We start from the raw sequence: 14,097 nt of genomic DNA, 5'->3' as shown, positions 1-14,097 counted from the left end.
ACTTTGTTTACTTTTGCTTCCCCATGTGGCCTTTGCTTTTTCTTTATTGAACTGCATTTATCAGAATCCATGCCATTTTTGCATCTTATTTTCTCCCCCAGATGCCAGCAGAGGAGGGGAGATAGAGTGGCTTGGTGGGTAGCTGGTGTTCTGCCAGGGTCAACCCACCAGACTAAAAAAGATCCTTTTTCGGGAGCCCTCATTTCTGCATCAATACATCATCACCATCAGTACTGCAGCTCTCTGAAGCCTCTCTCCAGAGGCACCTCATGGATTCTGCTCAGATACAAAGCCCAGTCTTCCTCTTAATCCACCAGCTCAAATCCACAGGAGTTCCACTCTAGTAAATGGAGTGACACAAACATAAAGCCAATGCAAGCTATAAATGAGATCCACCAAAAGTACACATACAGTTTATGAAAGGCTTCAAGCTATTTGTCATGCTCAGCTTCTGTAAACATTACATTCCAGTATTCTGAATTTTAAACACATTCTAAAAAAATTCTCAAACTCAGCAACAACAGTGGGTATTCAAGTAACTGAGCGATATGAGCGTATATTTGAGAGGAAAGCATTTTTATAATTGGCAATAGGCACTAGACTTGATGCTACTTAATAATCAAGTGGCTTCCTAGGTATGGGTTCTTAGGAAAACCAACTCATGCAGTGGCAAAGGAACCAGCAACATTTACAGAGCTGTAGCTACAAGCACTTGTAAAGCTTTTTGAAGAAAGCAGTGCAGAAACCTTCAGAATTATCCGACTTCGTAATAATTATTCAGGATATTGATTCTAATATCAGATAGGAAAAAAAAGACAAATGTCAAATACTTAATAAGTAATGCCTTTTTTTTTTTTTTTTTTTTTTTATCTGAATGCTCACTAATTTTAAAATCCTTAAAATAATACTTCAGCAAGTGTCATTTTAAGGACTTTTCAGGAACTAGCACACAGTGCAAGCTTTCACAAAATAAATGTAGACCCCAATAATCAATGTTTCAGGACCCAACAGTTCCCAACTAGAGTCATAGTCTAGACTGCTGCTTTGTGAGTCAGAATGGTGCTGTAGTAAAAACCCCTGAAATATCCAACAGAGAAGAAAACTTAAGATATGCCCACCGGGGAACAGCATTATCCAAAATTAAAATGTGTAAATAGATACTCCACAGAGGCAGACAAACCCAAGGAAATGCCGGCACATTCCACGCCACCTCGGGGATAAATGCCAGAAAACAGAAGGAGGTTCAGAACGAGGCAGCAGGTCTCTCCCTCCCCGCTGCCAAGACCAGTTAGGTTACTCTTCCTCAGTCAGGTAGGGTTCTTCCCCCAAAGCTGTATGTTAGAGCCACTCCCCTGCATGTTTCTTTGTGCAACAGAGTTCATCTTTCAGCCAGCCAAGTAGAGCTGACCCTCCTCAAGGACTTCTCTGATAAAAGATGTCTGTGCTTGTTCTGGATTACAAGATCATCAGAAAGGACAGGCCAAAACAAGGATGGACAATCCTGGTGCAAACCTACGTGTAATTACACAGTGCTTTTTGATGACTCTTTTACTTAGAATATACTATTTTATTTACAAGGATGTAGATCCTTGTAACTTTTTCAGGGTATACATTTAAGTATAGCTCATGGAGCTAGCAATTACTCTTGGGATTTGACAAAGAATTAAAACTGTAGTTAATCATGCCTCATGACTGATATCTGTCTGCTGCAGCTTGGCAAAAGAATGAACTTTTAATACATCTGATTTAGTCCTTTCACTGACCAAGAAAAAATAACGAAAAAAAGTGCAAGGCTCTTTAAATGCAGTAAAACTGCAAATAATTAGGAATGAAGTCTGAAGGTACCTGAATAATGAAAAGTGAAATACTGTAGAGATGCAAATGTAATGGGCAGTCAAGGAGTACCAGAGATTTTCATCAAGTTCCCTGCATGCCTCTGCCTCTGGTCCTCTGCTCACTTTTGTCCACACTAATCCTCTCATGGTTTTGTTCTAGCCGGTTTTATATTTCTGCTCTTCATAGTGTTCTTCTATGCTCATTTCTAGTTACTTTTTATACTAATCTATATAACAGAAACCTTTTTTCTCTTTTTCTTTCTCCTGCAAATTTGCTTTACACATTTCCATAGACAAAACAGAACTCCGAAAAAAAACCCAAAACAACACCTGCATAACCTGAAGAAAGTTTTAATTTCATCTCTTGGTCAATTCCCACTTTTCATTTCTCCATGAACTTCCTTAGCCCTTATCTTGACAGAAACTTATCTGTTTGGGAGAAGAATCTTATGTATCTTGGAAGTTGGTAGCATTCTTGGCAGTGTACAAATGGTAAACAAAGACAACAAAAATAAAACAGAGATAGTAAAATACATTTTTTCAGTCATATACTCTAAAGAACATAGCATAGGCAGCCCTCCTCCCCCCACATTTAATAGTCTTCTTGACATTTCAAATAGAGAGGAAAAATTAGTAGAAAAATGGAAGCTTTCTCTTCTTGACCTTCAAGTAAACTACTTGTCCTTTGACATGTACCAAAGATGGATACAGGATATGTGACAAACAGGCATATAAACAGGCTGTGTTTCATGTATGATGAGTTTATTAACTAAAGTATTGCCACAGCACGTGAATTCTTACTACTGCAATAATACCCCTTCATCACATTTGTGCCAGATCCACATTATTGTTGTCTGAAAGATGGATCTGCTTTTTCCACAGATACAGAGTCTTTGCGCTTCCATAATAACGCAACAAGAGGGTTTAGTCTGGACATGCTATTAGTGACACATTACTGTTGAAGAGAAAGCAATTATTATCATATTATCTAGTTTTTAAGCATTTTTCATATTTTTCCACATCACTTTCTCAGAAGAGTCAAATGCTTATCCATGTCCATACAAACTAAAGTTCATATTACCTCTGTGCAACTCGTGTTATTTGGATACTGTCTCACTGGGGGAGTTGGGGGTGGGAGATGACTCAGCAGCTGAGTGCAACATTAAACCATCTCTCATGACAAGCTGACTTCTGTGCTTTTGGTGCTTTTTCACCATTACAAGAGGTAAAAATCTATGGCATCTTTCTTCCAGATGCCATCAGCTGGAAATGGTACCATGGCAGGAGCAGGCACATGCCAGCATCCCTGTTCTCCAGGGCTGAAGGGAGTGGGAGGGCAGCTGCTCACCTGCCTGAATGCACATCCTGTAGGTGTTAGTTTTACTCTACCCTGATGCCTGCTCATGGACTAACACGTCTCTAGCTTTCAATTCTCTATTTTGAACCCAAACTTTTCACTATTTTCTGCTGAATCAACAGAATGAGTTACAAAATCAGTTCTTTCTCACGAGCATCTCAGTTTGGTGGCAATATTGATTTCTATGGTAGGAATGGCCAGAATTATTTCCCTTTTGATAAGGAGAAATGCCTGAGCATGGTTGCCCACCTCCCCTAGCACTGGAGCAAGGTACCCCACTTGCCTGCAGCCTCCTTGGCTTGGAGGCTCGTTCTGCGCTGGACGCTGCCCACGCTGCCCCTTCCCTGCAGCCTCCTCCTCCTGCCCGCGGGCCCGAGGGGAGCCCGAGCTCGCCACACTCACACAGGAGCGATGCCAGCAGAACACAGGTCACAGAGCCCTCCCCTGGCCACCTGCCTGCGGCCACCGAGCCAAGCAATGAGCACCGTGTGCTGTGAACCTGAGGCACTGCCCCAGAGCAGATCCTCTCATGCTCTGAGAAAGGCAGGAAACAGAGCCAGAACTCTTCCAAGTGAGGTGAAAGAAAGCATTCCTCCTCCCTCCCTGGTGAATGAGGAGGGGAAGATAACTCAGGCATCAGCACCAGCAATGCTCAGTCACAGCCACACACTCCCCGTCGCTGTGACAGGGTCAGGATGCTCCAACGAGTGGCCATTTTACTCAACTTAGTGAATATATTTGAAGGCAAAACTCCTCTCTGCTTATGACAGGATCTTTATCATCAGTCTGTATTCACTGATGCTGACCCCAGTTTCTTCCACCTAGAGGGAAAAAAACCCATGTCTAATGATGTGACAGAGTTTATCTGCCATATTTTTAGGTTATAATGATATTCAAATCATCCTAAAAATCTGCACGTTTTCCCACGAGCCTTGCTAGCTCCTGTTGATGGCCAGCTGCATGCTCCCTGCTGTGGCAAGCTGCCAAAACTCATTTCTTTTAATCCTGAGTGCCGTGAATCACAGAGCAGGAGGATATCCACAGGCTGCTCCCCCTTGGCAAGACCATGGCTTGCTCTTCAGCTGGTGGATTCCCAAAGTTAGCAGGAAAAGTTTTTCATGAAGCTCTGTTATAAATGACTAACATAAACCAACATTTTCAAAGTTTTTTTTTCTTTTTTAACTGTAAGCACCTAGATAAATTGAAACCTGTTTTTCAGGAAAGCTGTGTGTTTATAGTAAAGATATTCATTAGCAGCAATAAAAGCTGTAGGTGCTCAGCACTTAGGCTGCCAGACCTCTTATTCAGATGTTTAATTGCAGGAACTTGCATTTGAAAATGCTGCCCTAAGGAACTCAACAGCCAGTCTAAGGGCAGCTTAATTGGTCCAGACAAGTCCAGACTGAAATATGCAACATGCTGTGGCATCTCTCTGGAATACATGTAATATCAGAAAACCCCAAGCCATCCACATTAAAGTGTAAAAGTATTTCACAGTATGTTTCTGTCCAAATCCAAGGTTTTCTTCTTCTACAAATGCCTGCCTAAGATTTGAGGGTAGAAATTGAAGTAAAACAACAGAGAAAACTATTAGTCACACACTAATGTAAAGCAAGAGTCATACTTAATGAAAGAAATCTTTAAAATAAAATAATTTATATCTCTGCTTTATTCTAATCCTTTGTCACGTGAAGAATTTATTCATACATGAGAGTCAAATTTAAAAAGCCAAGAATCACCCCACTATTTTTCCCTACAAAGGCTTCTATGGGTCCATCAATTTTCCTCAGAGTAAAATTTCATCTTTCACAGTCTCTGTCATATTCTTGCATCACAGCTTCAGTTTATTATTTCTTTGTTTAAATAAGTTATCCATAAATTCCAGCCTGGACATCAGCATTTGTCTTAATTAAAACCTTATGGCTGTTTCAGTTGGAAGCTATTTTTCTTTTCCCTCCTGAAAAACTCTACTGTGAAGTATTCACAACCCAGCACGACCCTTTGTTCCATCCAGGAGATGGCTGCGTTTCATCAGCAGCGGGTGAGGTAACTCCTACCTACACAATCCCCAAAATCGCCATGAGAACTGTGAAGATTAAAAGGGATGATTTAAACAAAAACTGTCATTATGCTGATTAAAGGGGAAAGATCTTTACATGCTTAAAACCACATGCAAAAACTAAAGGGGGGGGTGGGGGGGGAGAGGGGGGAAGAATATATACCAGATGCCTAAATGTACCTAGGGGATAGTGAGCTCTGATTCAAGATTATTTACCCATCCCTGTTCTCCCACACACGTCCCTAAGGAAAACAAGAGGAGGGTCTGTTTCCCAAAGCAAAGGAACACAATGCAGCGATCCTGGCAAAACCTGTTTTTCTGTGTTTCTGCAAGCTGAGAAGGGGCTCTGCATTAACATGCTGGTTTAGAAATACCCTTAGAAAGCCGCACGGTGAGCGGGGTCTGCGGGCAGGAACAAGGGCCCACAGCACGGACTTATTTTTAGCCTCTACTCGTGGAAGTAAACATGTTGAAGCACTTACCAGAGCGTGTTGCTCTGGCACCTGGGAGAGCTAGGGGGATGCCTCAGGAGAGGCTGCAGAAACTTCTGCTGCTCCTCTTTCCCAACTCGTCACCTCGCTCCTTTGCTTCTTTTTCCCTCCCTCGAGGGAGCAGCCCCGCTGCTCCCCACAGCGCAGCCTCGCCCCTGCCCTGTGGCCGGCATGTTCATCGGCCTCCTGAAATCCCGACGGGGAAACTCCAATCAGGTGCAAATGAGCCCCCGCCGCTCTGCCCGCCCCAGTGCTCCCGCCTCGCTCCCTCCACGTCTCGAATCTCGGTGCTTTTATGACCGCGCTGCCGGCTGCGGTAGAATCCTTGCAGAGGCACCTTTCATGTGTGTATCTACAAGGCCTGTACACACTCACTGCCTCCCTCGGGGAAAAAGGTAGAAGCCATCTAGAAATGGAAGAGGAGCTCAGCAGGATGAAAGGTGACATACAGGTGACTTCAGAGGTGCACATTCCGCATCAAAGACAATTCTGCAAGTTGCAGAACTGAGATTTTTTGCGTGTCCAATACAAAAATATTTTCTGCTCTGCCCACAGATCTGTCCTTAACTTAGCAGCAAAACTTTTACCACCTAAGTCAGTTCCAAGTATGTATAAATAGAAATATAAAGCTGGAATTGGGACAGTGTTTAGGAATCATTTATCTAGAATCTTCCATCTAATACAAGAGCTTCATGTCTATCATGCCATTAAAGGAAAAGTCAGAATTCAAAAATTGTCAGAAGATGCACATGCATCACACTCCCATATGCAATTAATCTATATGCTTAATACTTCATTGCTGTGAAATACAGAGACAAAGCATGCAGATCCATATTTATTTGAAAACTTTAGTTGTGAAGCAAGACACACACAATTAAAGGGTAACAAACTCAATTCACAGCAGAGTGCAGAAAAAAGAAAGTACAGTACTAACTCTCTGAGAGGATTCAATTTTCATCATGTACCTTTGAATGTCAAGTTCTGAATGAAGGGAGACCAACATGCACTGCAAAACCTGTGGATTAAAGAGAGAAAAGAAGGGGAGGGGGAGAGATAATTGTTAAAAGGAAAAGGAGAACAATAGAAATTAAAAAAGAATAACCTGTATATACTGAAAGTATATTGAAGAGAAGAGAAGAGAAGAGAAGAGAAGAGAAGAGAAGAGAAGAGAAGAGAAGAGAAGAGAAGAGAAGAGAAGAGAAGAGAAGAGAAGAGAAGAGAAGAGAAGAGAAGAGAAGAGAAGAGAAGAGAAGAGAAGAGAAGAGAAGAGAAGAGAAGAGAAGAGAAGAGAAGAGAAGAGAAGAGCACTGAAAAACAATGAAGGAAATGCACATGTGGCAGAGAAAAATATGCCCTATCAATATTTAATATGCAATATTCTCAGACCTCTTGCTGGACTCAGTTCAGATGTGCTACATGTGGTTGTATGTCAAAGAAACAAGAATGTTCTAATATAAGAGTTAATGGCTGAAAGCTGAGCCACAGAGATTCATATATATATATATATATAAACCATGACTGACAAATAACAAAACATTCTTCCTAAGAAATGATACAACTCTTGGCTGGAGTTAGCAGCAGTCATTACACTTTTGTGTTCGTTTCACACTTACTACAGGGACATGGAATCCTTCAAGCAGTACTTAGAAATACTGTGTAACTCATGATTAACCACAACTTAAAAAAGAATGAGAAAAACTATGGTATGAATAAAAAGCCCTTGCCAATCACATCTCTCTTTACTATTCTGCTTCTGATCTTAAACCCCACAGAATGTGAGAATTTGCTAAAAGGGGTTTAAGGGCCAAAAAAACCCAACCATTTTTTTCCTCCAACACATGAACAAGATGCTAATTGAAGGGGAAATTGCCTACTGCTGTTTGAGTTCAGAGGTGGAGGTCCTGTACTATCCTTAATCTTCATTTGCCTGTGGGTGGAGGTAAGGGAGATTTTTGTGGAGTGCTCTAAAAAACCTTCTCTAAGCAATCAATTCCTCCTTCAACAGAGTCAGGCTCCCACAGCAATTGCTGCTTCCCAGTTCAGAACATGCAGCTATTCATACCAGGCAAAGAAATGCAACTGCTTTGACAACAAGGACGTCATTGTTAAAGAATCTTATTTAGCAAGTAATTATAATGCCAACATCACAATTAAGAGAGTAATTCAAAAAATCTTTTGAATTTTACAAACCCAGAGGATATGAGCATGTGAGAGCTGATTCTGGGGATGAGATAAGCAACTTATAAGTATGCTATGATTTTTCATGCTTTTGTCCTTTGGATACTTTGGAAGGGCAGTACCATTTTATTTTAAAGAGAACAATAGATCATTTTTCTCCCTGTGATAACTGCATCATTTAGAATTGTTCAAGTAAAATGTGATTTTTACGAATAAGCTATTTATGCAAACACAGTACAAATTAAATGTAGCCTTCCGGCAACAACTGGAAACATTCCAGTTCTAAACCACAAAGACAAAACAGTCTGTTGCTAATGTCTCGGTAATACTGAAACTCTATTGGAGTTTTTCATGTTTTTATAAAGTTACCATCCCACATATGCAAACCTGAGAAACCCTCCTTGGCTTTTATTAAACAATTCTGTTTAATAAGAAGAAGAAGAAAAAAAGGATTGTATAAGACCAAGTCCCTTCTCAATGCCAAACACACAACACTTCCAAGGGAAAAAATCATCCTGCATGTTTGCTTGACATTCAGGCATCATGACATTCAGGCATCATTATACATCAACACCATGCATTGGAAGGGACATGAATTACTCTGCCCAACAGCAGCATTTCAAGAGTGCAACAGTCACCCTTGCTAAAGCCATTGCACAGGATCAACTTGAGCTTCTTAGTTTCTTCAAACCGTGTCACCACATGGAGGATTACAACTGTGTCACTTTTCTCTGGGCTTTCCCAGTCCCAAAGGAAGTGAAACATCAATTCTGACCTTAGAGTGGTTAAGGAGATGAGGATGCCTGAGGAAACCTGCAACACTTCTTACCCTCAATCCAGAGAAAATGTTGCCTGTATCCCTAACTCTTCCCTCCTCTCATCACAACACGGTAGTTATTTTAAACCAAGTAGATACATGAAGATATGCAGTTAAAATACATAAAATGAGTCCACCTTAGTTCCAGAATTCTCTCCCTCCTCCTGCAGGAATTGATTTGAAATCATATGGATATGCTGCCGGATTAGTTGCTAGTGTTCTCTGAATAAACACAGCCTTGCAGGAAAAAATGAACCACACAAATTCTGATCCACAGCAGCAGGGCAGCAGGAGGCTTCAACTCCTGCATAAGGTAGCACGAGGAGACTAGCAAGGCATCCACAGTGTTATGTAGCAAACTTCAGATCCCCTAAAGAAGATCCAGACATGCCAGCGTGGGAGAAATATAATTAAGACCATTACTGCAGCCCACGTAAAGACCTTATTATGAATGAAATTTGAAGACATTTGGGTCTGAATCCAAACCTGAAGCATGGCTTCCTTTGGAACTTTCCAAAATATTTCTTAACTGTCTGCATTTCTATCCAAACTCAACACCACACCGATGCCTTCATCAGCACTTCACTAACCTCAGGGGTATTTAAAGATGGAAAACAATAATGATCTATTTTTTCCTTTACTTCTGGATTGTAGAGGAGTATAATTTTTTTCCATCTATCAGCATGCATATGGATATATATAGTCCACAATGGTGGGAAATGAATCCAAGGAGAGCTCTGCAATTTCCAGATGCAGCAGGGCTGTGATCTCTCAACTCCAGGGGCAGGTTTCTGAGACAATCCCCTGTCTTCTGCTTCCCTCACCAAGTCTGGCATTGTTCCAGAGAGATGAGGCATCAAAACAAATACCCAGCATGAGGAGAGAAACAGGATGTTGGAGCAAATCTCACCAAAGATTAAAAAACCCTGGACTTGATTTACTAAGAAATAAAGAACTGTAGAGTACAGAACACACAACTAATGTGCTCTGAGCAACCTCTGCTGGCCAACAGACAGGATCCCGTGCCTTCTCCCAAATGGAGTTGTACAAAGCCTGTGATTTCATTCTCATCTATGAGTGCAGATCCTCAGCTGGCTTGAATGAACATTACTTGACCAGCTCAAACAATGCAAGGAGAAGCTGTGAAAGGTGAGCCTGTCACATCCCAATGAGATGGAAAAAAAGAGATTTCCACTTTCTGTTAACCAAATACCCTCAGAGCACAGAGGCTCCTGTTGAAACTAGTGTTATGTTTTTATGAGTTGTGAAAGCAAATAGTCAGGATACAAGAGGCACCAATGCTTAAAGATGTTGGTCTGGCATTCAAAAAACCAAATTAATACAGGCAGGCGGATATATAAGAGTAATACATTAAAAAAAACAACCAAAGAAAGAAAAGAGCATACATAGTTTTCTCTGAAAAAAGGTGGAAAATACTGGAGGCTAAGAAGAGTGGAAGCTGAGGCTGGGACAAAACACACAACTAAGAAACGACTGCAGAGTGTCACTACTGGCAGGTATAAATAAGCAGGAAGGGGTGTTACACTTGAGAAAATTTTGGGAGCCAGACATCATTGTAATGATGCAATGATGTAGAAGAGTACCAGAGACAAAGGAAACAGCTGCAAAACATGTTGCTTTTGAACTTTAAACCTGGAGCAAGTGGTGGCTTTAAATGGAGCAAGTGGTGGCTCTGGAAAAAGGTGTAGAAGGCTAAGAGTCATAGGAGGAAAGCAAAGTTTTCCAGGACTGTGCTGAATGTCGTCAAACGAAGACAAGAAAAGTCTGGTGAATACCACTTGTAAGGTACTGCCCAGAGGAATACACAGCAGTTTAGGGAAGACAAGGATTAATACCTGGGGGCTGACTGACTGTATTAGTCATTATCCCAGGGCCCTCAAAACAAGGGTGAATGAACTGCAAGTCTGCCTTGTGGGATCTGCTTGCTAAGCAGATCAAAGGAACATATTCACCATTTTAAGCAGGATCAGACCTGTTGAACACTGAAATTCTAAGTCTCCAGAGGAAAATGCAGATGCTTGAGACATTTGCGTTGGTGATTTAGTAGGAGACATCTGTCCCCCTGAGTCCATCTGAAATAATGTCACAGAAGGGTGTTAGGAGCACAATGTGCTCCCCCCGCAGGAATGCAGCGCTGCTGTTCTGGCTGGCAGTGACATACAAGCTGAAGCTCCTTTTCACTGGCAGTGCTGCAAAAGAGGAGCATGGTAAGTTTTCCCCTTTTTTTCAGTCTGTGTCATATGCCCTTGATTTATGCTTCTGATGGATTTCAAAAGGGAAGTCCTTACAAAAGTAGAATACATTAAACACGTTACATTTATCATGGGTCACCCAGGAAGATGACACTGTTACTGAGAAAAAAACCCAGCTAAAATCAGAGAAATGCAGGAGTACAGAAAGAAACAAAGGGGGGCTAAGCCAGGACCCCAGGACATTAGGATGACAATTAGCGTTCCTTAGGTTTACAGTCTCTGGGTGAAATCCTGCAGAGACATGCAATCAGCTAAAGCTGCAGGGAAATGACAATGAGAACACAAAGGGCTTGAGATGAGTATGCAGATGATGATATACAACTAAATGAGATGCTGACTCATTAGTCTTCTAAAACAGCTTGAAACTGAAGGAAGGAAATGAGGATCAACTGCCTATTTCCTGTGCGCAATGGTTTTGTGGGGGGAGAAAATGGTGTTTCTCAACAATGCTGGGATGGGAAAAAGCCGGGATAGTAACTCAGCTGGGATCAGGCCAAAGAGGTTCTTCCAACAGAAATGTTAAGCACACAAGTATCTGCCAAAGAAGGGAAAGGGTGAAGTCTTTTATCATGTGAAAATGCAGTCAATGTACAGGATCAGCTGCAGGGGATCTAGGGGACAGCACTGGAACAGCTGCGGGCCTGGGGGTGGCACACGTGCTCAGGGCCAGTGACAAATGGTGACAAAGGAAGCATGGAAACAAAAAAGCCGTCAGAATTCAAACCAGGAATGCACTCAGAGAGATAGCAAAGGAAGAGGTCTGCACATAACATTATGACTTCTTACGTTTCAAGATTTATATTTTCCAGCACACTCTACATCTACATATCCCTCAAACTGCATACACTCTCTGGCTCAAACTTATTGGACGTTTCAGCTGAAAATGACATGTGTTAACCAAACTATTTTGGTTTTGATTTCTAAACAACAACAAAAAACAAGGGTTTTCTCTTCATTGTTGATTTCATCTTATTCACAGTTCTTGTAAAAAAATACCTAAACGTTATGTTTCATTTTAGTGAGAATTAAAGTTCTTATTTTACATAATTTCATATCATATATACAGTAAGTGTTAAACACAAACACCTAGAATGAGAAAAAAAAATCTCAAGGGAATTCAGATCATAATCCAAATTATACTTTTTAAGAGATATAAAATATTTACACCATTAAAGTAAAAAATAGTCTGGTATTCAGGGGGTTCAGAATTTCTCCAGGGTCACATAACTTTCTCTGTTTTCTTGTCGCTCCACCCATGCAGAGATGCTGTGTTGAAACACTATTTTTGAACTGCCTCAACATAAATACAGTATTGTATCTGTACTCAGTTCCCGTACAATAGCAAAGGAAAATGTAATTTCTTGTTCACCTTAGATGACTTCTAAGTCTAGGGGTTTTAAAGGAAGAACCTGCACAGTACTGTATATTTCAGTCTTGGCTTTATGCTTAAAGTATATAATTAACCACATAATTAGGAGTAATCATAGAAGAAATCCATGAGACTAACTTCATTAATGAAGTTAGGCATGAATAGATTGTTTGGTTCCTCTTGGGCCCTAGCACCTACAGGGGTGTGGGCTTATCAGACTCTTCTCTTTCCACATTTCACATAAAAGTAACCAAGCCAATACATAAAAGATATTATTCCTGTATTTATGTTTTGTCTGTCCCCCACTACAGAATTTAAGTATCACTGTGCAGTGCAACATGCAAACCCAGTCTGGTTGGTGCAGGCTGAAGAAAATATGATGACTGGTCCTAATTTCTCTGAGGTAATCTGAGCCTGATTTGAATCCATGAACCTGAACTTGAATCACTCCTCTGTCATGCAGAATTCTGTATGTGAAAAGCCTCCGTTGTACAGACCAGGCAAACTGAAAAAACATTGGCTGAAGATCTCAACTTGGTTGCCTAATGAGCATTATGAGTTTAAAGGAGGTACCTCCCTGTGCCTCCTACTAATTCTGGTAGGATTTGCATGAAACACACCGTTTTCAGTTAGTGGTTCAATTGGAGGTTTTCAGCCACTGACATGTAATATCTGAGATAGCAAACAATTTAAATGTGGATTCAGAGACTAAACTTTACTAAGTGTCAAGAATATTGTTTACAGTTTTTCCGTATTTGTCCCACTATTGGAAATCAGGAAAATTAGGCAAATGCAGTATTTTGGTTTCCAACAGTGGAAACCTATTTCTCCTATTATTCATTCCCTTCCTCCTATCATTATCATCTCTTCTTGGAATCACAAAATATTGCTGAAGATAAACAACAAGAAATATTATAAATCATTATAAAGGAATAAAGAAACAATGATGACCTAAGAAGGAAGAAATTTTTATGAGCTGTCTCCAGTATTTTCAAAAGTAAGAATAATAGAGAAAATGTGATGTTTAAAGAACATAGCTGTTTCTCTCTCTCATTTTTCTGTGGTATTTTTCTCCCAACTTTATTTAAACAACTGGCTGACCTGGTTATTCATACAACAACCATCGCTGAAAAGCACAGTATGGTGTATGCAAGAACAACTGATGGTCTACTGAGAACAACATCCTCTGAAATGCAGAAAAATGCATGGGCTTGTCATCATTCATGGCTCAGATTTAATTGCGATGTTTCTTTAATAAGTTCTTGCTTTTGGACTTCATTTTGGCCTTGATTAAATGTACCTAATTTTTTAGGCTGTGATCTGCTCATCCATTTAAACTTCATAAAAACTACTCAAAGTGATAAAAATTTTGATTACTTCCCATTCAAAATTATAAGGTTACAGGAATTGCTTCCCCACCCCAAAAGAAAAAAAAAAAAGTATATGGTATTTACTCTGAAGACAGTATAAAGAAAATTGTGTACACACATTTTGTTCCACCTTTTTGCTGTGTACCTCAAGAAGACAAAACAACTTTAACAGACAGGTTTGCTAATAACATAAGGCCCACAACTCCAAATGATGGTCTCAGCCAAGAACTGAGGATGCCACAAGTCAGGATGCCTGGGACTGCACCCAGTAGCCTGCTTTTCTGCTCAGCTTTTATGAAAAAAACAAAACCTAAACCTACTTCATTTATATACTTCAAAGCTCCTAGT

General features: G+C 40.6%; 1 protein-coding gene across 14 annotated transcripts in view; it reads right to left on the bottom strand.

Moving 5' to 3' along the window:
- Window positions 1-14,097, bottom strand: part of KIAA1217 (KIAA1217 ortholog) — a 333,490-nt gene that overhangs the window by 96,365 nt on the left and 223,028 nt on the right. The window contains exon 3 of one of the 14 annotated variants that reach the window (XM_063413940.1): window positions 6,677-6,757. The exons of 12 other annotated variants lie outside the window; for them this stretch is intronic. In XM_063413940.1, coding sequence (XP_063270010.1) covers window positions 6,677-6,757 — 81 coding nt within the window. Of the gene's footprint in view, window positions 1-6,676; window positions 6,758-14,097 lie in introns of those variants that run through there. One more of the 14 variants, XM_063413901.1, reaches the window with a different exon arrangement.

The sequence above is a fragment of the Prinia subflava genome, chromosome 1 (genome assembly GCF_021018805.1).
Source record: "Prinia subflava isolate CZ2003 ecotype Zambia chromosome 1, Cam_Psub_1.2, whole genome shotgun sequence".
In the NCBI taxonomy this organism is placed as follows: domain Eukaryota; kingdom Metazoa; phylum Chordata; class Aves; order Passeriformes; family Cisticolidae; genus Prinia; species Prinia subflava.
Note: the sequence above shows the minus strand (reverse complement) of the source record. Positions and strands in the feature narration are given on the sequence as shown.